The sequence below is a fragment of the Falco biarmicus genome, chromosome 3 (genome assembly GCF_023638135.1).
Source record: "Falco biarmicus isolate bFalBia1 chromosome 3, bFalBia1.pri, whole genome shotgun sequence".
NCBI classification, from domain to species: domain Eukaryota; kingdom Metazoa; phylum Chordata; class Aves; order Falconiformes; family Falconidae; genus Falco; species Falco biarmicus.
The window spans coordinates 101,548,477-101,575,721 of NC_079290.1; the positions used below are offsets into that span (position 1 = coordinate 101,548,477).

The following is a 27,245-nucleotide window of genomic DNA, read 5'->3' on the forward strand; positions in this document are numbered from 1 at the left end:
TGAAAGGTTTCACTTATTAGTAACAACTAACCATCCTCTCCTCTGCTGTGGTATGAAAGGTAAATGAAAACATTCTCTGCAATCCAGCACAATAGTGTGCGCCACCACCACCATCGATACAAAACCTGGCCTAGGAGGTACCATGTACAGTTGGGCAGATACTCTTGTGAGTTCACTGAAAGCCCATCACTTTGGGGCTCCGAAATATGAATGTGTGTGTTTCAATTTGAAACAATCAGATGATCTTAGCACATAGCTAGTAGACTTCTAATAGACTGAATTTGGAAATTAGTCTGTCCACTCAACTATCTGATTAACATGAACGGCAACGAAAGGTCATGGTTGCTACAGAAATGTGATGTCTGTCTTTCTAGGGCAGCAGTTTCTCAGGATGATTTTATTTCCCTGGATTCCAGTATTTCCCCTGCTAAAAACTGAAACCCAGGTAAATTAAATAAAGTGTAAATGAGAGGGTTGCTGCTGAAGTTTACAGCCCTTTAACAGGGCACTTACAGGCCAGGAGGGAATTGCTGCATAGCAACAAAACCAGCTCCACATAGAAGTGGGTGCAGGAGAGGAGGGGTTACATGGAGAAAGCGTGTGGGACAATTAGATGGTCTAAATTAAGACTAACAAAGAAGGTCAGAGCAGTGGCTAAGAGCAAGGCCTCATGAAAGAAAGGAAGAGATTCTCCTCCAACCCTTTCGTTGTTTATACTTGTGCCTGCCATTCCCAAACTTCTAAGCCAGCTTCTGAGCTCCTCCCAGCTGCAGGTGTCAACCCAAACACACTGACTGTAAGCTTGGTGGGTGAGCTCCTAGCTGAAACACTTACCGTATTTGGGTCGTAGCTCCATTCTCTCCTGCTCATCTATATTATCTAGGATGGTGTATTTTGTTTTCTTTCTTATCTTAGTCCTCTTCCTGCTAAAAAGAAAGTTACCACAAAGACATTCAGTTCTCACATAAACCTGCTCCCTCTCCCTTTTCATACACATAGCTACATAGCCCAATACACAGAACCTCATTGTACTTCTGCACCTCCACTCAAAAAGAGCTGTTCCAGTTTATACCTGTATGAAGCAGCTGTGCAATCTTGACCAGAGGGTATAACTTAAATTTTTCTCTGATTTCCAAAATGCAAAAAAGCAAGAAAGTGACTTGTTTTCCTAGGCCAGATGGGTTCAGTTTGTTCAATTTCAACATAGTAACTAGACACAAGGTAGACATATATTCATTCGTTTCCAAATAAGATTTCTGTAAGAATTGGTTAGTCCCAATTTTTATATTTTTAACTGAAGAGCATTTAAGTGGTGCTTGTCTGGTGATGCTGATAGAGAAGACCAGACAAAAACAGAGACGGGCTCCCGCATATATAACTCAAAGCCTTTAAAACCCCCAAAACCCCAGCCAAATCTTGGACTACAGCATGTATTTTCCCTGTAGGTTCCACAAGGCAAAGGGCATCTCCTCCCATTCTGTCCTGTGCAGCATGTCCCTCTTTTTTTACGTGTATCTCTATCAATAAGCTCTCGCTCACTGGCACAAGCCACATAAGGACAAAGGACAGAAACTCAATAAACTATCCCTTTCTCATCAAATCCACACAAGCCTGTGAGGCTCCACCCCACAGCTGTGGGGGTGAAGTGGGGACACACTTTTATTTAAACCTTTCCACTAACAACACTGTTCCTTCAATCACAATAAGGAAATCAGTATCAACTCCCATGCATTTCAAACCGCATCCTTTATATACTGCGAAGACACCCTAGAAAAAGTCGAAAACCTGGAAATATTTTGACAGCATTTCATTTTTGCTAACACCTGAACAAGCTATTTATTTGCTGAGCTTTCTGAGCAGCAGCAAGAACACTTGCTCTACTGACAGAAGTTGCAGGGGCTTGTCAGTTAAAAGATAATTTCTTGCTGGCTCACTAGGAAAGACTGGAAGGGGTGGCGGGGCAGAGAGGGAAATGACTTACAGTAGTTGGCAAAACTGTTTAAGGGAAGAGGAAGTAAGAAGTCTGTGTGACTGAGACCACTGGACTCCTCTCCTTGCCTGTCAGCCAGATGCAGCCCACCTGCCCACCCTTCCCGTCCAAGGGAGACACCAGGTCGGGAGCAGCTCCCTTCCCAACATTCCTACACAAGCAACCTTCAAGACATGCCTATTTTTTCTTAGCATAGAGTACCTGGAGGACTCAGGGGGAGACATGAAGATCTGCAGTGTATTCTCAGCATTTTTACATAAATTATCTCTTAATATGAAAGATACTCCAATATCAGCTTTTTGGTGTTCAAAATGCAGAAGATCACAGCGCCACAAATGGATACTCCTTTTTTTTTCAGTGAAAGTGTGTCTATGCAGAAATAGCTACAAGAAGCTCCTCAAACGTCTGTAAAGAGTTCAGTGGTATAGTACTAAGGACTGGACTAAAATGTTGCAGTTCTGTGCAGTTTTTGTGTGTACCCCATCAAAAAGAGACAGAAATCATGTACCTTTTGCAGCAGCAGACGCAGAACCAGGCAAGCCCTATCATGACCACAATCAAAATGAAAACAGATACAGTCACATAGAGTATACTCCACTCTGAAAAAAGAAAAACATCAGTGCTTTGTAAAGTGGTATGAATAAGATAATTTCTAATGCAACTTTATTAAAAGAACCAATCCTGAGGAATGGGGAGTGGCAACAGGGGTTTAGGAAAACTTGGCACCTTCATATTCTCAGAAAAATCCCTAATAATTCTTAAGCTTCCAGAGTGGAAGTGCACATCGGAAAATTTTCTTCCACTCCAATACATTTTACCATTCCCCAAGATACCTGAAGCCTATGTGGGAACTGAAAATCAAGAGGGCATCGCTACCACCTCAGTTATTCTCTAACTGAAATAAACACAGGTATACTCTGGCTCTGGCATTTTAGCAGTACTTTAAGAGAACGGTGGGTTAGAGATACACCCTTCTACCTGCATGCTTACATTTGTAAATCCAGGACAACATGAGAAGGATACAGAGATGTGCAATGATGTGAACTCCAACATGTGAATAGTCACTATTTCAGTGTTACTATTATGCTACGGAACAACACAGCATTAGGGCAGGGCTGCGGGAGATCCCAGCCTCAGGCTTAAAACCTATTGTGCCATTTTAGTTGGTCAATTAGTCTTTCCTCACTAAGACACAGACACATGATCCTCTAATGGCTTGTAGCAAGCTCCTTATAAATGTCTATAGATTTACTTGAAGACTAGTGCATTGCTCAGCAAATGTCTCCAAGCCTGCAGAGTACTACAAGCTGAGCTTTATTCCAGCTTAAGCAGAAGACCAATTTAGTTAAAATAAAACTATTAAACATCTGAAATAATTTTAGCTGATATGTTAGGTGTGCTACAAAATATAAACGTGATTAAGCTGATGAAACTAAATTGCATTTCCTGGATGCAACAGGCAAATGGAAAGAAACAGCAAAATTAATCATGATAAAAAGCTGACGTTTTAAACGTGACTATACTGGTTAGTCCAGAACACCGGTGTTTTCCTTCCTTAGCTCAGATCACATTTCTGGCACAAAAGCATCAATCACCTACTCAAAGAATCTAAATTGTTGCCTATTTTTCAGCTTTGCAACTGTCAGATGAACACTACTCAGCAGCTTCACAATGCCCAGGCTATTCAGCAATCCTTCTAACCGGCCCCAAACTGTTGCAAGATCTCTCCCACATGACAAAGTTTTCATGCTTTTTTTTTCCTCCTCAAATAGCAACACTTTTTAGATTTTAACATATAAAAATATTTTAAATACAGGCTATCACTATCAAGATATCATTTCAAGATGTTATTTGAGTATCTTTCTATAGATACTGCTGGGCTGGAAAACAAAGAGACAGTTTGAGTCTTCCCTCAGCATCTACCTCCCAAGTACTCCCCATTCTGACAGCAAATAATCAACAGTCTCACAAGATGAGTTATTCCTGAAATACATCCCACAACACCCAAACTCACCACAATTACTCTCTCCATCATTTAGGTAACGATGGATCACATTTTCCATCCATAGCTGGTAGCAAATGCAGCGCTTTGTTATGGGGTCACAGTGTCCGTGCCCAGAGCACTTTAAAAGACAGGCTAAGAACAAAACCAAACATAGGGTCAGTTGTGTAAATGGGCAACTTGTCACACATCCTCTTGCTGTGAGATTAGATTGGTGGTAAAGCATCTAGCTCATAACATCCTGATACATTTTAAATCTCCCTTTCCTTTGCGGTTACATTTTAAATAAATTTATAGTTCAACAGACCCTGGCTGTGAAAAGAACGATAAGAATGTATCTTATGCATACAACATCAAAGTTGTATTCAAGTCAAGAACAGTTTATTCTAAACAGAAATGAAGATGAGTTTAAGTTATGGAATTCAGACCTGGCTCCTTTCTTTATGGCATTTGTAAGAACTTCTGAAGTACCTGAGAACTGAAGAATATCAGCGTTCTCAGGTACCAGAAGCCAAACATCATACCAATAAACTAGAGTGTATGTCAGTATTTCAAAACAGAATTACAGCATCTGAGGCCAGAACATTTACATAACTCATATGCTTACAGTAGTAACTATTGCTAGATCAATATGTCTTATCAGATTAAAATAAAAAGCTATGCCCCTTAAAACTTAAGGGTAGCAGATTTGCCATGTTGAGAAAAACGTTAATGCATATTTTCAAGTGACCCTATGCATTTCAGTAATCCAAGTACATTTACAACAGAACAGCAGTCCTTTTCAACAGGTAAATAAAGACAGAATTTACTATAGAATCAATGACTATTTTATTACTAGAGCTCACTCACTTTGTATTTGGATCATTATGTCCTGATTTTAAATTACGGAGAAGTTATATCTATAATATATGGGTATCACAAAGGATTCAAATTATTAGTGGTTTAGAATAAGCTTAGAAGTTCATGCACCTTTTTGTGGAAAATAAAAGGGTCTTTATAAAAAACCCCAGCAGCCTACATATTAGCCTAATATGTCTACATATTAGACTAAGTTATAACAGTGGTCGCCCAACCATTTTGCCCCATACAGACAGACAAGAACAAGTTACGTTACAAGCCCATTACTGAACGCTAAAAGGCCTGAATGAACCAGAGACAGGAAATATTCTATATTACGGCTGCATTAAGTTTCGCTCATCTTCCAACAAAAGATGCAATGAGTGGGATATCTTCACCCTCATTCCCTAGGCCCTCCTGATGCAGACCAGATTAAGGTGTGCTTTTAACCTCTGTTACAGATTTTGCCTTTCAAAAGAACAGAAGTAACTGGCGCCAGAGAACCACAAACGAACAAGCATTTTAAGTATTGGCTTCAGTGTCGTCTTTCAGAAAGCTACATCCAAGGCCAGGCACCAGATGGCAGACAGAAGGCCTTCATGCACTGTTTCTAGGTGCTGTGTTAGCCAAATACCTACAAAGATCCAAGATGATCAAGCATGATCCAAAACATACCAGCAGTGTCAACCCTCAGGACTTTAAAAAGCAGAAAGTCAGCCTTTTCTTTCAAAAGCTGCATGTGCAGAGTTCGTGAGACATCCGATGCCTCGATCACCTTGGAAGGATGCCCATTCTGCACGTAGAACACAACCGCGGTGCTGCAGAAAGAACAGCTAAGGTCACGACTACTGTCAGAGCACTTTTGTCAGGCATGCAGTATACAGCCTTTCGTTCTGTTTGTTTCTGGGAAGTAAGTATCACCACTGATAATGATTAGGGAACTCTGTCCATGGATCAGTCAACTCCATCCAAACGCCATGGACTTCACCCTGAGCTGGCAGGACCAGCAGTTCTCTGGCTTCTCAGTTTCAGAGAAGGTGAGGACAAGAGCAAATGTAATTCCCTCTTCGGTCTTCCTGAGTCTTGCTCTAAGAGCCATACGTACACATTTGCTTTCCCCACTCTCATCTATAACCTGTCAGAAAGCACTCCAATGCAGTTTGAGGAACTTAAAAAAACCCTGAATTTGAGGCGCGGAAAAGCTTGGAACCAAGGGAGCCAGAGAACTTCATGCAGCAGCCCTCCTCCCACCCCTTCACTAAGATGGTGTCGATCTCATCCTGTATCAAACATTTCAGGGAACATCTTTATCTGAAAAGCAGTAATTGGAAGCTGCGATCAAAAATATCATAGCTATAAATGCCAGATTTTCCAAACTCTTTGGTTTTAAATTTTAAGAAATTCCCCAAGAGCTAAATAGACACCAAAATAGGTTTTAAATTACCAAATAGTTAACAAGAAGCAATTTAAAGATAACTTGTGTCAACAGGTTCTACCAATCATGCTGAGAAGCTTCTCTGGGTACGCACAGCCACCTCTAGCCCCCTACATCAAGTAGAGGGGGTATTTCTACTTCAGAGTAAGATAACACACTTAGGAGTACCCACTGTGTAGGTTTTTTTCTGCAATTAATGGATTTTCGTCACTGGTTATATGGGAATATGTTTATAAAATAATTAAGAGTATCAAAACTTTAGACAGGAAGTAGAAAAGGGGAATAGATACAGCTAGAACCCTAATTTGAAATATAATACTTGCTTCACTGTGAAAAAGTCTGCCTGTCTCCATCCAATATTTAGGAAAAACTAGCAGCACTGTATGAAACAAAGACACTGCCATATACACGTATACTTTCTTTAAAAGAATAAATAATAAAAACTATATACAGAATTAAGTTATTATTACTCAGAAGAGTGTTCTGAGTCTCCAGAGAGCTTAATTCATCAATTTTCTACAACAGCAGAAGAAATTCACTTGAGAGCTATAGCATTTTTTGTCATCTTACAATTAGCTGCAAAATGATCTTTTCCGAGCTGTGAGTCAATGAAAATCACAGATCTTCCAGACATAGCAGGATATCTTTGTACCTTATATCTGAGTAGGCTTGTATCTTCTGAACTTTGATATCTGAATCCAAAACATTCAGCAATACAGCCAGCTGTCTCACCAGGGTGTCCTTCTGCTGCTCACTCAGCTGTCCCACTCCAACTTGCAGAATCAGCTCCACCAGACCACTCCTTTTGGGATCTGGCAGAAGACAAACATGCTATTCTTTCAGAGCCTGGCAAATATTTCAGTACCACCTGAAATACAGTATGGCCAGCAGGACCAGAGCAGTGACCATCTCCCTGTACCTGGCACTGGTGAGGCTGCACCTTAAATCCTGGGCTCAGTTCTGGCCCCTCGCTGCCAGAGGGACATCGAGGTCCCGAGACAGGCAATGGGTTTCAGGCACCAGGCTGAGGTGGGAAGCAGGGGGAGCTGAGGGCGGGCAGCCTGGAGAGGAGGGGGCTCGGGGGGGCCCTGATGGCTCCCTACAGCTGCCTGACAGGGGGCTGTGGGCAGGGGGTCGGTCTCTGCTCCCAGGGAAGGAGCGACAGGAGCAGAGGGATCGGCCTTGAGCTGCGCCAGGGCAGGGTTAGGGTGGGGGTGAGGGGACATTTCTTCCCTGGAAGGGTGGTCAGGCACCGGCACAGGCTGCCTGGGGAGGGGGCACCCGCACTGGGGGCGTTTAAAAAATGTGTTGATGCGGCCCTTGGGGACAGGGTTTAGTGGTGGCCTTGGCAGTGCTGGGTTAAGGGTTGGGCTTGGTGACCTCAAAGGTCTTTTCCCACCGAAATGGTTCTGTGATTCTAAGACAACATGCAGTACTCAAAAGTATTTATTAATACTATGTTTTCCTGCATAAGACCCATATCCCTTATAAACCCAAACCTTTTGTGTTCTTACAAAAGTACTTAACCTACATTTTCATATTCCCTCTGTAACAAACCTGGTGGGTCCTAAGATAGCAACCCACCTCACCAGTTGGAAGAAAGCACTTCAGTGTGTACTTCAGTTCAGCGTTACCACATTTCTGTGCAGAACAGCAAGTTCTGTTCCCCTAAATGCTGTCATCTTAAGGTCAGAGGTAAGTGCTAGGCAAGCCTAATTCTTAAGTCCCCTGCTAGTTATCTACTGCTGGCTACCACCTAGGAAAAGGGAGGCAAAGATGGACTCACATGGTGGCATGCAAGACTGTGTGAGCAACTCTAAATGAGGATTGTCGATCTGAGAAATATCAAATATGTTTACCTTCACAAACTGAGGGTTCTGTTAAGTAATACTTGAACTTCTAGAGTGCCTTGCAAAAAAACCAAGCTTCACAGATATCCAATGAGAATCCTGTGCCAATTATTGTGACTACATTCAATGATAAAGTGAGGAACAGAAATAAAATCATTGCCTGGGAACCAGACAAACAAGAAATCTCTGACAGATGGAAGGTTTCAGACTCATTTCCCAAAATGCCAACTTATGCTTCCATCACAAAGCCATTTATCGTGCACTTGAAAATAAGTCTATATATCAACAATATCAAATCATGAAAAGACAATTTAAAAATCCTTGAAGCCTTTGATGTTTTTGTCCTTCATGATGAAAGAAGGAAAACAAGTATAAAAACATGCTTTCAACCATCAAACACACAATTGCAGCATTTGAACCTAAACTTAAGGCTCAGCTCCCATCTCTTTCCATTGACCAAACTAATTAACTATAAAAAAGTAAACAAAAATCTACAGTGAATGAAAAGCAACAAAAAACCCTAATGAATATATTAACTAGGAAGTATCATTTTTATTTATTTATGCTTCCAGTAAGGCAATGGTGTAATTGATAGTTAAGAAGCCTGATGTCTTTTTCTAACTCCCTCAGCCCTACAATAAGAAGGTAGGAAGAGAGAGGTCTGTTTGCTTTTGTGTTTTAACTTGAGACAATCTTGTCAACATTGAAATAAGTGAAAAGGAGAACAAAAGATGGGGTATCCACAACGTATCGATGACCTTTTAATTGTCATACCAGGCCGCACTTCAACAGTTGCTGAATCAACATCTGAGTCTCCTTTGGCATCCGTCACTTTCAAGTGGAAAGTATAGGTTCCTTCCACCAGATTGGTTAGCTGCAGTACTGCCTCGTGGTCTGAGCCGTGGATCACATCCTGCAAAAAAAAGGTAGCGGGATGACTATAACCTCAGAGAAAGTTGCAGGTATCACTATCAAGTTGGGTATCTGGTATGACAGCGTGAGTTCTTGCTTTGGCTTTTGGGACAAATGGGTGCTACCCACAGTTTATAGTGAGCAATGCAAATTCTGAGGTGGCAGTTAATGAGGACGTCTGCACAGTATGGGTATTTCCATTTAAAAAAAATCTCCGCAGAACAGCTGACATTCTCAAGTACTCATCAGCTTGAAAATCTGAAACAGGTACATTATTATTCTTCATTTCCACTACAGTATCCTTAGTTCTGCTTTCTTAGCTTCCAAGTTACTACCTTTCCTCAGACTTCATGTATTTCCAACTATCATCTCTGCCAGCTATAATTACGCTGAATCTCTTCAATTCTTCTCATACACTCACATGAATTGCTTCTAGAAGATTAGTTATCATGCGCTGTTTCTCCTCTCCCAGTTCTGGCTGATTCGCTACTATCTTCCTGACTGCAAAGAGCTATCCATAACGCTTTGTGCAGGTAGACAGAAGAAGTTATCACAGTTTTAGTAGCTGACATAGAAACTTCAGCTTCCTGAAGTCCCTACTCAGAGAGCAGACTCCACTGCCCTAATGACCCAGGCTACTCACTGTGGTCAGCCAGGCAAGGTATCTTAACGTCTAGTGCCAAACACCATTTTCATCGTAAACGGCAAGTTTCCCCTCATCTGGCACCAGACATGATTCCTTAGTCTTTATTAGCACTTTTTGCACTCTCAGACCCTTCCTCTTTTGGACTATTTGGATTTCAGATTATTTTTCTCTCGAACACATTAGCTTGCTACTGTCACCAAATACTCCTAAAGAGACACAACTTTATTCTTCTATCTCAAGTCTTACCCACCTAAGTCTACACTGCTACAGTCCTCTCACTTGGCTACCATATTCTGTAGCTGTACTGAACATACCACAAGCTCCTAGAACCAAAGCATTAGAGTGTGCAGGGGAGACAAACCAGACACAGACACCATGCCTCATACCATCTTTTAAGTTGTACGTGCTTGCCCTGCTGCACTAACGCTACACGAGTAACAAGAGCCAAATCTGACTTGCTACAACCTTCAAGAAACTTACCCCAGCTGCTGGGCTTCGACCATCCCGAATCCACAAATACGAGACAATCCCCTGGTCATCAGCAGACCTTGAGCCATCCAAGGTAACAGAGTTATTTGGAAGCACTAGAACATGCTTCCCACCAGCATGCGCCCGGGGTGGACTGTTGTTTTCTAGCCATAAAAACAGTGGAGGAGAAGGATTTGCTTTCAAAACATGCGAAATGTGACATGCCATTGCCAGTACACCCACACTGCAATTCTTTATCTGACGATTACAGGCAGTAACGACAGAATCTCATGACAAAGGTACAGGGAGAGGATGAGTGCATACACAGAATTCGGCTCCAGGATTAATACAACCTTACAAAAGCAAAGCCGCACTATGAGGAGAATACCAATAGGAGGTACGATCCAAACAGATCTTTTTCAAAAAGCATTGTGGGGTACTCTATTTACAGTCCACAATAACTCAACCATCAGGTCTTCTTAGTCAATCAAAAAGATTTTCTTACTCGGAAACACAGCCCAGCAAGAGATCACCTTGCTGGGCTCTTCTCATCTTCAGAATCACTTATTACCTGATAGAAGCTTGTGTAAGGTCTTATATCTTCACAATGCCTGTATTTAAGGCAAAGTGTAATCGGGAAACTTCAGAGTAAACCCAGTTCCCGAATGCTTTTTGCTTACTGCTAGCAGTGAAATTAAGGCATGCATTGGGAGTACAGCCAAAGAACACCAAAGAAACACGAACGCATTCTCTTCCCAGAAATGAGACATCACTGATCTTTGTGTAGAACACAACTGATACGACAGAGCTCCAGGAAGCTGTGAGGCTGAGTGAAATACCTTGCTGGTCTGAGTATTAGGTTGGACATAAATAATTCGATTTTGGGCAGATCTCTAGGGCATTGGCTGTAACTCTATTCTTTAGAATAGCAGAGTTCTCTGTGATACAAGTGATCTTGTCTCTTCAAAATAAGCCAGTTGATTAAACTTGGGAGCACTGAGTATTTTCCATACTGAACCTGTGACTGCATTCAGTACATACTGTGGCTACACTTCACAGCATCAATGAGGCCATGAGGCACATCTGGGCAGAGCTGTTGCCATGTGTTTCTGACTAAACACCTAACTGAAATCCTGAAACAGTTCAGCCAATAATGGACACCGGTAAAACTGAGTTCAGCTGCTTCTCCGAGATGCATATTGGGGCAATCCCAAGCACAAATACAGGCTGGGTGGAGAATGGTTTGAGAGCTGCTCTGAGGAGGATGTATGGGTGCTGGTGGATGAAAAGCTCAACGTGGCCTGGCACTGCACGCTTACAGCCCAGAAAGCCAACCAAATCCTGGGCTGCATCAGAAGAAGCATGGCCAGCAGGGTGAGGGAGGCGATTCTCCCTCTCTAATCTGCTCCCATGAGACCCCACCTGCAGTGCTGCATCCAGCTCTGGGGTCCCCAAGATGAGAAGGACACAGACCTGTTGGAACAGGTCCAGAGGAGGCCATGAAGATGCTCAGAGGGATGGAGCACCTCTCCTATGGAGACAGGCTGAGAGTGTTGGGGATGTTCAGCCTCGAGAAGAGAAGGCTCCAGGGAGACCTTACAGCACCTGCCAGTGCCTAAAGGGGCTGACAAAGCTGGAGAGGGACTTTTTACAAAGGCATGAAGTGATAAGACAAGGGGTGATGGCTCCAAACCGAAAGAGGGCAGATTTAGATTAGATATTAGGAAGAAATTCTTTACTACAGGGTGGTGAGGCACCGGCACAGGCTGCCCAGAGCAGCTGTGGGTGCCCCATCACTGGCAGTGTTCAAGGCCAGGCTGGATGGGGCTGGGAGCAGCCTGGTCTGGTGGAAGGTGTCCCTGCCCACGCCAGGGGGGTTGGGACTAGATGGTCTTGAAGGTCCCTGCCAACCCAAACCATTCTGTGATTCCGATTAACTCATTCTGCAGTGATACCAAGTGAAAGAGAAACAAGGCTGCACTGTTTTCAAGACAGTAGCATCTACAAGTCTAATGAAACTCTACTATCATTTCATAAATGGTATAGGTACCACACTTGCAGAGCCAGAGTGCATCGCTACCCTCAGAAAACAAGGTATGCAACAGAGCACCAAACTCCGGACCAAACAATATTTGAAATGTATTATGCCACCTTCTTTAAAATGAGGCATAGGTCCACAGAGACCGCTAAAATCACTCATAAGGAACATGAGGCAAAAGATGGTTGGATTATCACCACCTGCAAACTTGAGGATGCAATGTAAGTCAAAGCCATAAAATCTGTCAGAAGTACCTGACAGTACCTCTGTCAGAAGAGCAATGGAGCCATGGAAGGGGTTGGGGCACCAGGCTGAGGGGGGAGGCAGCCTGGAGAGGAGGGGGCTCGGGGGGCCCTGATGGCTCCCTACAGCTGCTTGACAGGGGGCTGTGGGCAGGGGGTCGGTCTCTGCTCCCAGGGAAGGAGCGACAGGAGCAGAGGGAACGGCCTCGAGCTGCGCCAGGGCAGGGTTAGGGTGGGGGTGAGGGGACATTTCTTCCCTGGAAGGGTGGTCAGGCACCGGCACAGGCTGCCCGGGGAGGGGGCACCGGCACTGGGGATGTTTGTAGATGCAACACTCAGGGACAGGGTTTAGTGGTGGGCTGGGCAGAGCTGGGTTAATGGTTGGACATTATCTTAACAGTGGGTCTTTGCCTACCTACACAATTCTACGATCTCAGGGAACAGGTATTATTTTCATAAAGCCTCCTCTACAGCATGCATGTTAGGGGGAAAAGTTAATACAGAAATCCAGGACAGTGACTGTTTCTCTGTATCAAAACCCCCAAACAAATACAGGTCTTTTAATATTAAGATTTTAAATGCAAATTGGTATACTCTGAGACCTCATTTCTTGGATGTTACTTAAAAACCACAGTAAAATTGCATTTCTGCTCAAAGCTTAATGAGAATAAAATAAAAAACATATCCTCTTAACAAACTAGACACACAGTGGTCAAAAGCAGTATTGTGGAGCATTTTTGTTACAACTAATTCTGCACATACTTAACTTTTAAAAAGCTTGCAATAAGTTAAGTTGATTCTACCAATCACATACTACTTTGTTACAAAATAGCAGTTAACTCTTCTTGAATACCCTTGAAATATGACAAGAAATACATTATCCCTTTCCGTCTGGTTTCCTTCACAGCCTGTCAGTGACTGAACCAACCTGCAAGGTGCCTATGATATTCCAAGCAGCAGCAGCTAGGCTTACCTTCCTTCACAGTAATAGACAGCACAGATGCGCTGCTTAAGCCCTGTTGGTCTTTCACGGTCAACCTGAAGCGATAGGTACCAACCTGAAGACCAGTCACGGTTGCTATTGCTTTGTCACCATTTTCCATCTGTACAGAGCTTGGTCCACTGAAACAAAACATCTCAAAAATAATCCTGCACAGCGAACCAAATCGTTCTTTCAGCAGTATTGCTTGTATCGTTTGCTTTTATGCATATTGTAGTTCTACAACCACTATAAGAACTGATGGTTAAAGAACTAGATGAGACATGAGTTTAGTTCAAAGAATTCCTAAATCCATTTTTTCAAGACATTCAAAGCATTCAAACATCACATACCCAGGTATCAGAAGAGTAGAAAAAAGTACCCTAAAAGTTCAGCCTCCTCACTACACTATTTTATGGGAGGAGGCAAATGCTGTTGCTCTAAGAGCCACTCAAAACATATACAGGGTGCCAGCAAACCTCCTCTTGTACCATAGACGTGACAGTTGTGTGAGCAAATACCTTGTTCTTTTAGTAAGGATCAATTGTTTTGCATATAACAAACTTTTGTAAAACACTTTCAATGATCATTCAAGAGCACTTTAGTCACTTACTATTGAAAGCTCAGGCTAAAGAGATTTCACTTTACCTTATTATTCAACAAACAAGTGAGTAAGAAAACCTAGTTCTAAGGACAAATGGGAAAACTTGGTGTATTACAAGAGGGTACCCAAGCCTGTTACTCGCTTTTTAACAGGAGACAGAAGAGAAAATGGCAGGAACTTAACTTTGTAACAGTAGGCCTCAAGATGACACATTGCAAAACAGAGGCAGAGATTGCCTCAGCTTTCCAAGTTGACTTTAAAATACCTGTCTCTTACCCTATATCCACCTGCATGGGAAGATCCTCAAAGCAGTTCTCCAACAGTGCATCACCTAACACAACTGCATAAGAGGCTCTGGCACCCAATTACTTTCACATTGTTCTCTATTTTACAGAAGATTAGTAAAACATCTAGATACCTGACATTTTCCCAATGATAGAAGACGATGCCTTGGTCATCTTGGCTTTTGCTTCCATCCAGTGTAGCACTTTCTACTGGGAAGATCAATTCCTTGTCAGGGCCAGCCACTGCTACTGGAGGACTGTTATTTTCTGTAAAAGTAATATTTAGTGTATGACATTTGCTAGGCAGTCACTGGCAAGGACTGCCAATCTCTTTGCCCTTGAGGAAGACACTGGCCCAGGTTTTCTGCTACTCAGGGCCAGCAGCATGCCACGAATTGGTGCCAATTCAGAGCCTTGGAGGATTTAGTACAGGAACGTATAACTTATTATTTTTTTTTCACCCTCTGCTTTTGTGGCATGGTAGAACTGGCAATGCTACCATTTTCCTGCGTATTTATTATACCCTTAGAGTTGACTTCAGCAATAGCACCTTTCTAGTTTCCCACCAAAAGGCACCACCACACACTGTACTTCCAATCTGTGTTCTTGATTTCTGTGGCAAACGCCCACTGTAAAGTTTTCTGAGAAGGGGTCATCTACAAAAAGATGTGAAATAAGCAACAACAAGAAAAATAAAGCACTACCCCATGGTGGAATGCAAGACCTTCAGGTGGGCAGAAAAGGCCACTTTGAATGTAATCGGCAAAGACAAAGAAAAGCACAAAAAAAAATATCTCATGAGGCCCAGACCATTTGGGCCTATTCATCACTTTGCTCCCAGATCTAAACAGACATGTGAGAGATGTAGCTTTTGAAAATTCCTGGCTTGATACTTTTCCCTAGAAAGTACAACACAGTTCTAATTCAAATCACACAAGGATTCTTGAAGGAGGACTGCAAAACACTAAGAAAACTGAGCACAGCACTGATTGAACAGCTTTGCAAAAACAGACTTTGTAGGACATTAAACTCAAGAGCTACATTTTAGCGCTTAGCAGCACACTCAAACACATCTCTGTGTAGGTTTCCTTATGTAACAAGGCCAGTGTGAGCTCTCAGGACCACCACCTAGACTTTCTATGATTCTACACCTGTTTTAACTGTTTGCTTTGACAGAATATGGAGCCGGAAGAGTCCTTGGTGCAGGGATACCAGACATTCTGACTGTCGTTTCAGTGGTGCAATGCCAGGAGGTGAGGCATTTGAGGACAGTGCTAAGGCATCAGGCAGGCCCACCCCGAGGGACCCAGACATGCCTGGCAGCTGACTTACCAGGCTGTACAATCAGTGTGACCTCAGCTGTGGACCGCTGCCTCGCAGAGTCTGTGACAGTCAGCTGAAATGTATAATCTCCTTCCTGCATTGCAGATAATTGGAGGTACGGTGTCCGCACTCCCTACGTGGCATTTATGAAGACGGAGAGTGTGAGATAAAACAGAAATGCTCATTATTATGAAACACCTTACAGAGCAAATACTAATTAAACCCTTCACAACTAAGAAGTTTGAGCAAGCAGTTCAAGCACTTTGTAGACAAAGACTTAAAATTTGATAACAGATGTAATGTATTCACTATTACAATTGTCCCTACCAATCCAGAGAAATACCTGTAGACAATAAAGATACCTGTAGACAATAAACCTTAGTTTCTTATGTTGACTGCAGTTTTTCTGAACAACAATAATTGTGAAACACATGGGATAAACTTTCTTAATTAGGAAGTTAAACACTGTCGAAAATTGCTAGTTTATTCCATTTCCTTAGAGGTATTTTAAAAACAAACATCATTACATTATTCAATATTTACAAAAAAATGTTAAATAAAAGACCAATCTTGATTTGATCCCAGGCTTATGGAATACTAAACAAGATGACTGTCCCAAGTACACTCTTCCAGCAGTATTGATTAATAGCTATACAAACTCGTAAAATGACCAGGCTCAGCTATAGGTCATTTTGTTAATAAAATAAACGTTTGTGGCATCTCTCATATGAGGAATAACGAATCACAATGCAATTAGGGGTTTGTTTTTTTTTATATAAAGATGATAATGAGAACTAAGGGCCTTGATAAACGATTAACTGACAAGCAGAGGTACTTATTACCCACAGTTAGTGTACAATGTGACATGTAACACACCTGAGACCGGCAACCTCAGCTTTAGGGACATGAAGATTACTAGGCTCTTGAAAAAACTGTAAAATGCTCTTGCATTTCCACATTAAATACCCAATAAATCCATTAGATATGTCAAACAGTCATTCCCTTCTCTCAAGAAGGCTTCTTTATGATTGAAAAGCTCTTAAAAACTACAAGTTCAGGCTGCATGGATGCTTTTGGAAAGTTTTTGTCTTGGTAAATGAATAGAAATAAACCATTATGCTATCAGCCCTTCCATAGATTTGTAAATGCCTCTACAGCATAGGCTTGTATCGATATCATTCCTTTCCTAAAATGATCTACAAAGTGATCTCTTTCCAGTTCTGAAGGTCTAGAGCATTGGCAACGTAGCAGAAATAATTTCTTATAAACAATGGCTTCTGAGTTTCAGGTGGCTTCATTATGCAAATTACCTCAACTACCTACAGAGCTACAAGAATCTCCAACTTACTGAGTGCAAGTCCACTGAAAATTTTTATTAGCTTTTCTCAGATTAAAAATAAAAAAAAATACAGCCATGCAAATAAATTCAGTTAGCCTTCACAGGAAACCCGTGTTTTACCGAGCATAAAAACCCCCACCACAGTGCATGGCTGCATAACATTGCCACAAGTCTTGTCATCTTTCACTCAGAGAATTAAGTTTCTGTGAGTCCTACTTTCTCCAGGAGCAAGTGTTACAAGAAAACCCTGGCAACCACCACATTCTCCCCAAACCAGTTTTCAGCATGTTCCGTGTCTCAGAAGAGAAACCTGTGGAGCAGGGTCCAGTGACGGATATAGGGAACTCAAAGTCTTTCCAAACCACCAGGGAACAAACAACAGCAGGAATCAGAAATGGCCATAAGGAATGAAAAAAAGTGATGAGAAGAAATTAAAAGTTGTATCTAAAATAAGTGGTGAATACATCAGAGGGAAAAAAAATACAAAAAAAAAGAATAACAGCACTCTAGATATTTCAGTGCTTCCGAGTAGTTACTTAGGTATATGTTTACTCATGTTGGAGATGAAAGAGCTTTTCAATCCTATGCAAGAAGAAAGACATACCTGCATTGCTACAACCTTGCCTTTGCTTTTGGGACTGAGTGACCACTCATAGCTGACAATTTCATGGTCATCACTGCTCTGGTTTCCATTCAGCGTAATGAAGTTCTGGGGCAAGGTGACTGCCTGATTAGGTCCAGCATTGGCAATAGGTGGGTAATCCACCGGTTTGTTAACAGTCAGAGATGCAATGGTGGAGTTGGCTGCTCCATCTGAATCAATCACTGTGAGTCTGCAACAGTAAAAACAATATTGGAAATCTGTTAAGGTGGATCTCTGCCAAGTCCAAGTTCAAAGCACTTTTTCAAACACCACCTAACACCGAGCCACTGATTAGATTCTATGAACTTCAGCTTCAGAAACACGTATCGCTCAGCTGAGGTAGAAAGGAAATTCAGAAGACCGTTTTCAAACACAGCTTTCAACCTTTAAAAAAAAAAAACCAAACCAAAACCCTAGCTATTCTGTATTCTGGATCCCAGATGAAACCCTTCCCCTGGCAACTTCGCCAATTTCCAACAGATTTCAATGCAAATTCTTTAAAAAAATTACTTGGTGAGAAACAGGGATTTCATTCATCAGCCACAGCAGAACAGTCCCAGTTAACACCTATATCCAAAACTACTGTGGATGTTCAGAAGCTCTGCTTATAGCACAGCAGTGGTTCCTAACTTCTTAATTCTCTGTGGCACACTGCTACTGATTTTAATGAAGCTTTGTATCAGCTCAGATTTTTAAATATGTCAAGTCACAAAACTAAAGAAGTTCAGGGTTTAAAAAGAACCACTACTACCTCTCAGAAACACGAGGACAGATCAGCTTCAAATGAGATTGCTGCAGACACCTGAAAGCGATGGAAGACTGTCCTCCGTAGTATGGGAACCAACTACATCTCTAATTCACCTCTGCTGTGAAAAGGGAGCCACTCTTGAAGCTTTTCCCAAATGGCAACAAACCTAGTTAATTCTGTTGTTTATGTTTGAAAAAACGTTAGTGCTCGATAATTCTTGCGGAACACATACTTTTGCTGTCAGTGCACATCCATTCATCAGAAGCACTAGATTTTGTTGACCAGCTCATTTCCTTTAAGTCTGAACATGCTGCTCTATTTGTTCAAGTACCTCAGCCTCCCCCAGAGGTACACAGATACAGCAAGTGATTTCTTATTTCCCTGAGGTTTGGAACACAATTAAGAGCACTGCTTGTAAGCAAGCTCAGCCCCTCTTAATACAGAAAAAAAATCCTATGGTCATTTCTGCCTCTGTATAATAAGGAACAACTTCAGTAAAGAACATATAATGAAAGGTGAAGCTATGCAATTTTTGGTGAAGCTTATGCAAAGCACCACATTTAACGTATGCATATACTGGCTTCAACATTCTGCTGATGCTACACTGATACATAATACAGTGACTGGTAGGCTGTCACCCACTGGCAGCCAAATAACCCAGGCTGCGTCAGTGGGAAGTCTGCCTCTGCACAGACTAAGCTTTAAGTTAAAGAGTTCAGAAAATGAACTTTGATTTTAATTAAAGCACCCAGAACTGCAAACATCGCTTCCACTGTCTGGACAAAATCCAGCTTCAGCAATGCATAAATGGAGGAAAAGAGTAGCAAGGCAAAGGCTTTTATGAAGAACAGAATGACTTATTGAAATCAGCACACAACGATGCCTTGCAGGGATCAGTCTCCCAATATTGTTCTGTCTGCCACCACCCTTCAGGGGATGACTTTCACAGTCTGACTGCAGATTTTCATCTCAGGACACTTGCCAACTTGTAAGCTGGAAAAAAATAAAAATAAAAAAAATAAAAGTGTTCTGTCACAGTTGTTATTGGTGGGAGCGGGAGGTATTTCATTTCAGATGCCTTGTTTTGCATAACGTCGTGCTGTGAAGTATCACTTCACCAGAATCACAAAATCACTGCAAGCACTTTTTAATAAAACTGCTTCCTATGCCTTTCCACTATGCAAAATGAAGGGTAACAGCACGCAGAAGAAACATTTAGTTTTTTGTTTAAGGAAATATATGTAAGCACAATGAGAAACATTTAACTGACATCACAGAAATAGTTAAAACACCAAAGGAAAGCATCTGTGCCAGTACCTGAAGGTGTAGTTTCCAGGAACAAGGTTAGACAAGTGCAAGACAGGTGTGTCAGCAGATGCCTTCTGCTCTCGTAAAGGACCTTTAATTTCCTCCCAGTGGTAACTCACTATCTTCATATCATCTATACTTTCTATATTCATTAAAGGAAAACCGTATCAGTTTCTTGTAGCAATTGCTGAAATGAATACTAAACCTTTCATGCACTGATCCCTAACACATTTTCTACAATTATCTTTTCAAGCATATTCAAACAGGATTTATGTACCATAGCTGTTAAACCACAGATTACAAGTTCCATTTGGTATGGTTTGTCTAAACAAACAATTCTTCACACACACAAAAATCAGTCTCAGACTCCGCACATTCCAACTTGCCTGCTCTCAGTAATTATGAATGTAATTATGACATCTCTTCACACCCTGTGTGACAGCTCTCCACCACGGCCCCAGCTGTACTGGCACCAAGGCCTTCTGGGCAGGACAAGAGGCTGTAGGAATAGCTGCTCCCTGGATACAGCAGCCTCCGACACACTGCACCTCAATCCCCAAGCAGGGATTTTACCACTTTTTTTGTTTGAAGTAATTTATAACTGAAATCAAATTCCTACAGTAAATAATGATTCAGAAGACTTCTGCATAGAGCAAGAAGGAATTTCACTTGTAATTGACAAATACTGTTGTAATGGTGTATTATAAATCCAGAATATAAGCACAGGATGGTCCAGTACATACGACTGCCATCAATGAAGGTAGAAGTTGTAGGCAAAGAAACTTCTTGTACTTCGGGTGAAGCAACGGCAACAGGTGGCTGGTTAACTCTGACTGCTGTGAGACAGGGAGGAGAGGGAAGAAAAAAAGAAAACAAACAGTAGTGAAAGCCCTGGCAAAACTAATATATTAACTCTACAGACCAACATTTCCTAGTGACTTAAATCTAGGATTGACAGCTTTGCAGAATCTGCTGTCTTTTTTGGACAAGGGAGAGAAAAGGTTACTGAAGAGTATGCTGATGCAGCAGAACTGCTGCAGCCACTTCTAACTGGTATAATTTAGATAAGATCTGTGCCCTGTAACTTGCAGCTAGAGTGGTTCAGCACTTAATTGCTGTTCCTAGCAATACTGGAGAAGGGAACCATAAAAGGTGACATGATGCTATCTCAGGCCTTGCCTGGGGAGGTTACAAGACCAGAGAGCACTTTAACACAGTGAGCAAGGTCCTTCACAATTTCCTTTAAACGCTTTATAGGCACCAAGATCTGAAACATATCTGCGTGACTGGACTACCAGATGTCCTTGACAGACAGTACATAACAAACTGTTAGATAAGCATGTTGTACTTGTGTTGAAGAAACTAATTTCATTACTTCAGCCAACTGATTTACCTGGTTTGACTGTGACGTTTACAAAACCTTCACCAAAGGCATTTTCACCAGCAACTGTCACTTTGAAGGCATAAAGTCCCACTGATAACTGAGACAAACAGAACAAACTGGGTTACATGTCGAATTATACAAAAGCAGTATGCATAAATCTGCCAATCATATTTTAAACAGAAAAAACCAGATATCTGAAATCTAGAGCTCCTTTTACAAATACACACACAAAAGACCACAAGTCAATGCTCAGAAGTGGGGAATACAAAGCAAACACTTAGGAATTTTTATTCTAAGAAAATTATTAGAGAACTCTAAAAAAAGCCACTTCTAATCTGGCAAGGATTTGGTGACACATGCAAATGAAGAGAGTCTGGCAGTCATTCAAACTCCTTGAATCAAGGTGCCCTTCCCCAGAGGTTAGAATCCTGTGAAAGCACCACACAAACACCATGAGCCTGAGCTTACGCTCACTTACATGAGAGAGCTTCAAGGTCTGGCTGTGCCTGCGCTCCATTTCACCACCATAGTCAGCAGGGTGACTGATTAAGCTCCACTCATAGGTGTAGGCTGTTTCTAAGAGCAATAAAACAGCATAAAAATAATCAGCTTTGCCTTCAAGGTAAGCCCATGCAACAAAGAAATCAAGTTCACCATCCGTCAGATAAAATGCTACAGTAGGAAATCATGACCGCTACTGATTAGCCTGCAAAATGCAGTACCAATACATGTTAAACTTCCACAGTATGCTGTAACTTGGTAAAGCAGCAAGGATGCAACAGACTTCACAAATAATTGACTTCTTCACAAAAACCAGCTTCATGTGAAGCAAATGCATGTTACATACCTACCTACAAGATACGTATTCTTTGCAGCTGCAGTTTGGAAGCTGTAGTTTTAAGGTAAGTATTGTATTCAGAACCTACTTTTCCCCACCTCTGCTTTACAGCAAGATGCTATAACCTGCACCACATCATCTTTTGGTAGAAACCACAGGCCTTCTCTTGAACCATCTGGTTAACAAGTTGAGGTTCTGAAAACAAAAAGCCACTTAAAAAAACCCAGCAACCTCAAAAATCCAAAGAAGGCAATCTTCTCTGTAGTTGGAGCCACAAAAAAGGGAGTAGTAGGAGATGAGAAAGATGGTTTTATCTTGAGGTGCAGATGTTCACATAACATCAGACTTGTCTGCATTTACAGGTTGGTGGTGTGTGCATCTCCTTGCAACTCACCTGTAGGTGGTGGCGGTACAACAAAGGCATTCAGTTCAACCTCATTTTTGGGTAGCATCACGTGTATGTTATCTCCAGCAGACACAGTAAGTTCTTTTATTGTATCTAAGACAAAATGAGAATGCTATGTTTTAACAGATTGGATGGATATAAATTTAGTATCTTCAAATATTACTTGTAATGGATTAAGTAAAATCTGATAAACACTCTACAGTGAATAGGCACAGATAAGTAAAAAAAAATATTATTTGCTTATGTATTGAGCAATTTCTTCTTATAATGATGACTACAGCTCCTTCACCTTTTACCAAACAAAAAAAATTTTTTTCTTCCCAAAATATGAAGTGTCATTTCCCCTACTTTTGTTTTAGAGAAAAGCATTCTAAATATTTCTGTCTATCACAGGTAACATTGCTCTGCAAAAAGAATTATGCATTTTTCTTAGTAACTGGATGGGACTGCAGGAATTAAAAAATACGTGATTACAGAAGACAAAGCCATCTGCACCAGGACAAACCTCATTAAATAAAGTAACATAGTCCATACTAGAACTCTAATATCACACCTTCTTTCACGAAGATGACTTCTGCGCTTGTGTGGCACTTGTGAGGCATGCCTCAATGTCCAGTTCAGCGTTCCTTTTAAAAATTCCACTTGTATAGCAGGGCAAAGGTGTTACTTCATAGCTGAACTGCAGGTTCAACCAATCCACCACCCAGGAACACCCTCCTGCTTCTCATCTGTGAAAACTCTTTCCTCTCTCAAAAATGCCAAAGTTCACAAATCCAGACCGCAACAGAAACATACCAAGCACAACTTCAGGACAGGTTCCCACAAATCTGTATTTCAAAGGTTTTCAATGTCTTCCTTTTAATATTGGGAACCCACAGAACAAAGTTTCTCCAATGGCAACATTCTCTAGCATCTAAACATCCAACTTACAAACTCTGAATAGATGAGCAAGAACCTACTCAGCAGTGGCAGTGGACAGGTCTAAAAATGGATGAAGAGGCCACATTGACAGCATGTTTTCTGCCACTGCTATTTAAATGCACCCAAAGCTCCATAATGGCTCACAGGACACCAGTGGAGTGGAGGTTTGTACCTGGACCTCCACATGAGGTGAGAATAAAAATGGCCAGATGAGAGTGATGACCAAAGGAGAGGCTTGAAGACTTCCGAGACAGTAGGGCTGAGAACACACAAACTTGAGGCAATCCTTGCACAAATCAGTACTTACAGTGAGATTTATCACAACCTTCCCTTCGGCTTCTTCTTCTAAGCTCCTTTTTGAGTACTCTTCAGCCTCCCCCAGTGAAGGAGGAGCTGCCTAGTCAACACTCAAGGGTAATAATGATCTTGGAGAGGGATCTCTTGTAGCTCATCTCCCTGTTACCACTATCCTGGCTGGCAGGTTGAAGTCTGGCAGATGGTGCCAAGAACATCCCAAACCAGATCTGCTCTACCAGGAAACAAAGAGCTTAGCTCTCCATATCCCTCAGTACATCAGGAGTGCAGAAGAACACACATCCGTGCTGCTCTGCTTCTTATGGCCCCTCCACCTTTTGTCAGGGTGCACAGGGAGGCAGGGAACTCAGCAGGAAAAAGGAAATCCGCTAACATACACACAGAATTTAACACAGCTACAGAGGACATCATTGTTAAACATGCCCTTTTCAAAATAAACACTTTTGCTCTACGGTTAGAAGTCTGATAAGCTTCCTCACAGCTTTGAAATCAGAGCAAAACTTTTTTCCCCTCCAATATGAGGAGACCACCTTCTCCCCTACTAAGGGCTAGGCTTCTCTTCTACTAAGGGCTGAGCTTCCTCTGGTCCCACCTATGTTGCTGCATGATATCTGACTATATATAGTGGGAACTCTACTGAAGAGCTGCTGAGAGGGTCTAGTGTTCTGAAGAGTCACACAAAAATAACAGCATGGCTAGAATAGCCTGTTCTGAAACTCTGGAAAGCCTCAGGTATTTCTCACCAAGTATAAAAATGAACCCATTTCAAAAAGGCTTTTAACCTCCGCTTTTTACTTTGCTGTATTTACTTGAGTTATTATTTCCCATTAACGGCCCTGGTGAGAGTTTGGCCTCAGAAGTAACTGTCCAAGAGGTCTGGAGTTCGCAGCATTACTGTAAATCTACAGGCTTAAAGTGCAATGATGTTACATTTGGATTAAGAGCAAGCTCATAACTAACAGGTTGGAAGCCTGACGGTAGTAAAGCAATCCCCGCCCGCTGTCCAACCTGCAGGTACCCCTCAGATCTCCAGCTACGCTGAAACATTACCTGCTTTAGCAGCAGTAGCAGGCAGTGTGAACTGCTGCATGGGCTCAGATGGCACAGTATTAGTGGGAAGCAGCATGATCCCATCTTCAGTGACATTCTCTGGGGCCGCTGTGGGAGTCTGCGTTTTCTCTGACACATGTGGGGGAAAATCCGGTTTGTCTGAAGAAGGGGAAGGCGTAGCAGTCTGAAAAATTAATTATAGGGAAAGAGTTGTCATAAGTGAGCCGTTTTCCACGTTTCTTGATCTAGAGGTATGCTCTTTTTAAATAGCACGTAGGGTACACCTATTGATTGATGTTACTAGGATGTTTTATTCATACAGAATATTTATGAAAGGAGGACTGTTTTTTTCCCATCAGGCTTTGTAAGCAATGCTAATTATTTGCCAAGTTTCAGATGCCGAGCAGTGTAGCCTACAGTCATCAAAACAAGGTAACCTGGAATACAACTAAAGCTAACAATCTCAAGAAAGAACAGTAGGACAGGTCTAAATAGTCATAAACCTTTAAAAACCAATGACAGAAAGTCTGTGTGGTATTATTGTCTTCATGCTGTACACACGGAAATGTTAAGAGCATCCCTGCCGCCTACTACATCTGTTCTGACCAACACTTGCTCATGTCTTACTTCCTCACCACTAACACCCTAAATCTCTACTTCGGTCACCAAGCAGTAGTGTTGTTCTCACTGACCCACCATGTTAGTAAATCAGAACTGCAGCAATGCACACAGCAAGTTTTGCAGATCTCAGCACTCCGTTAACCTTGCCCATCACCTTGTCCCTCTCTCTCATGCCCCAACACCTTTCAATGACACATAAGACTCACCAGGCCAATAGCTTTTCCTTCCATTCTCAAGGTTTATTTCTGACTGAAATTTAGAGAAAAGCATTTTGCCAATTATGGCTACTGTGTGGCACATGAAGACATCACATACTGCTAATATTTGTACATAATCTGTTAAATGAAGAATAGGATTATTAAGGTTGGTAAAATGTACACTCTTATCACAGAATGGCTGAGGTGTGAAGGGACCTCTGCAGACAGCCTAGCCCAACCCCGCTCCTCAAAGCAGGGTCCACTACAGCAGGCTGCTCAGAAACACGTCCAGTCAGGTGCTGAATATATCCAAGGACAGAGAATCCACTACCTGTCTGGAAAGTCTGTTCTTTCATCTTCTGTTTGACCATCCTCACAAGAAAAAAGAGAACCATTTTCAGTGTTCAAACAGAATTCCTTGTACTTCAGTTTGTGCCCATTGCTTCTTGTCCTGTCACTGGACAGTGCTGGAAAGAGCCTGGCTCCATCTTCTTCACTCCTGCCATAGTCATTTATACACATTGGTAAGATCCCCCTGAACCCTCTCTGCCCAATGCTGAACAGTCCCAGTTCTCAGCTTCTCTCTGTATTTCAGGTGCTCCACTTTCATTCTGCAGCCTGTTGCCTCCTAGGTAACAAGAGCAGCTCTGCCTTAGATTTGTGCAGGATGGAAAGCTCCCCGTGCAGCTGGGAATGGGAAAGCAAAGTCAGGGACTCTTGCTTCCCAGCCTGTGAGGGCACAGAAAGTGTGGAAGTCAGAGAACCCCCTCTCTGCCTTCAACAAGGACAGAGAGAAAACATCCCTGAACAGCTGGGACAGTGACACAGCGCTGGGGACTGCGGCTGCCTACTCAGTGGGAGTGGCTGAGAACCACACCAAGAACTGCATCTCCAGATGGGCCCATAACACAGGTAACGTGAGCTCTTTTGTGGCCAAACCTCCAGCTGTGCTCATTATGCAGACAGCAAGATCTGTCTGAGCAGCTGGGACAGGCAGCAGGACCAGGGACTGCAGCTCTGCCAAGGCAGTGCCTTCAGCATGCCAGCCCTAGACCCTAGGCAGGAATCTCGCCCTCAACGACATGATCACACACAGACTCAAGCCTCATAACTTGTCTAAAGGCCTTTCCTCCAGACACCTCTCCTCTACATACTCACTCCAACCCACATCTTCCAAAAAGATCATCTTTTACCACACTACGGCAAAGCAAAGTGTTTCTTTGCCTTCCACATTTCAGGGAAATCTACTTCTTGGAGCTTCCTCTGGCTCTCCTCCTTTCCTGGCTCTTTGCCAATCTATCAACTGAGAAGTAGCCATCCTGGCTTTGTAGGACAGATGGAGACAAAGGCACCTCCAAAGCACCTTTCCTGGGACACAGTGTTCTGCAGCAGCACAGAGGAGCTCTCCAGTCAGCAAGCCTCAGCAAGGCTCTGCAGTCAAAAAAGGTGCCCTGTGGCACTGTCATGCCTGAAGCAGTGTCACAGCCAACAGGAGAGCTTAAACTACGAATGTTAGCAGGCAGCGAACTGCCTAGCAGGTAACTGGGGCAAGGGCAGCCAGAAATTGAGCTCTCACGCAGAAACTATTATGGAGAGATGGGCTAGAACAGATGTGGAGGGCAAGATTAACCTAAATTCCAGCTTCGGAACTGAATGGAAAAAGGAAGAAAAGAAAGACTCCTCCTGGGAGTGAGCAGAGTAGGCAGTTTGGCTGATATGGGCTTTGGGGGCTTTTTGTTTGCTTTAACCCACCTGTACAGCCACTGTTGCTTGTTACAAAATAAACACACCAACCATGAGGGCCCACATCCTTCAGTTCTCAGGGTTTGACTTGAGCACAAATCTCTTGAGAATTCCAAGAGAAA

General features: G+C 42.3%; 1 protein-coding gene across 2 annotated transcripts in view; it reads right to left on the minus strand.

Moving 5' to 3' along the window:
- KIAA0319 (KIAA0319 ortholog) overlaps positions 1–27,245 on the minus strand; it is a 59,357-nt gene that overhangs the window by 4,867 nt on the left and 27,245 nt on the right. Inside the window, exons 4-20 of one of the 2 annotated variants that reach the window (XM_056333312.1) lie at positions 24,563–24,746; positions 22,265–22,369; positions 21,511–21,608; positions 21,042–21,129; positions 20,392–20,484; positions 19,658–19,790; positions 17,554–17,782; positions 15,620–15,743; positions 14,422–14,554; positions 13,394–13,542; positions 10,153–10,304; positions 8,889–9,027; positions 6,917–7,076; positions 5,505–5,647; positions 4,005–4,127; positions 2,499–2,589; positions 835–923 (exon numbers count right to left, since the gene is read on the minus strand). In XM_056333312.1, the coding sequence (XP_056189287.1) occupies positions 835–923; positions 2,499–2,589; positions 4,005–4,127; positions 5,505–5,647; positions 6,917–7,076; positions 8,889–9,027; positions 10,153–10,304; positions 13,394–13,542; positions 14,422–14,554; positions 15,620–15,743; positions 17,554–17,782; positions 19,658–19,790; positions 20,392–20,484; positions 21,042–21,129; positions 21,511–21,608; positions 22,265–22,369; positions 24,563–24,746 (2,233 nt within the window). Of the gene's footprint in view, positions 1–834; positions 927–2,498; positions 2,590–4,004; positions 4,128–5,504; positions 5,648–6,916; positions 7,077–8,888; positions 9,028–10,152; positions 10,305–13,393; positions 13,543–14,421; positions 14,555–15,619; positions 15,744–17,553; positions 17,783–19,657; positions 19,791–20,391; positions 20,485–21,041; positions 21,130–21,510; positions 21,609–22,264; positions 22,370–24,562; positions 24,747–27,245 lie in introns of both variants that reach the window. The other variant, XM_056333311.1, reaches the window with a different exon arrangement.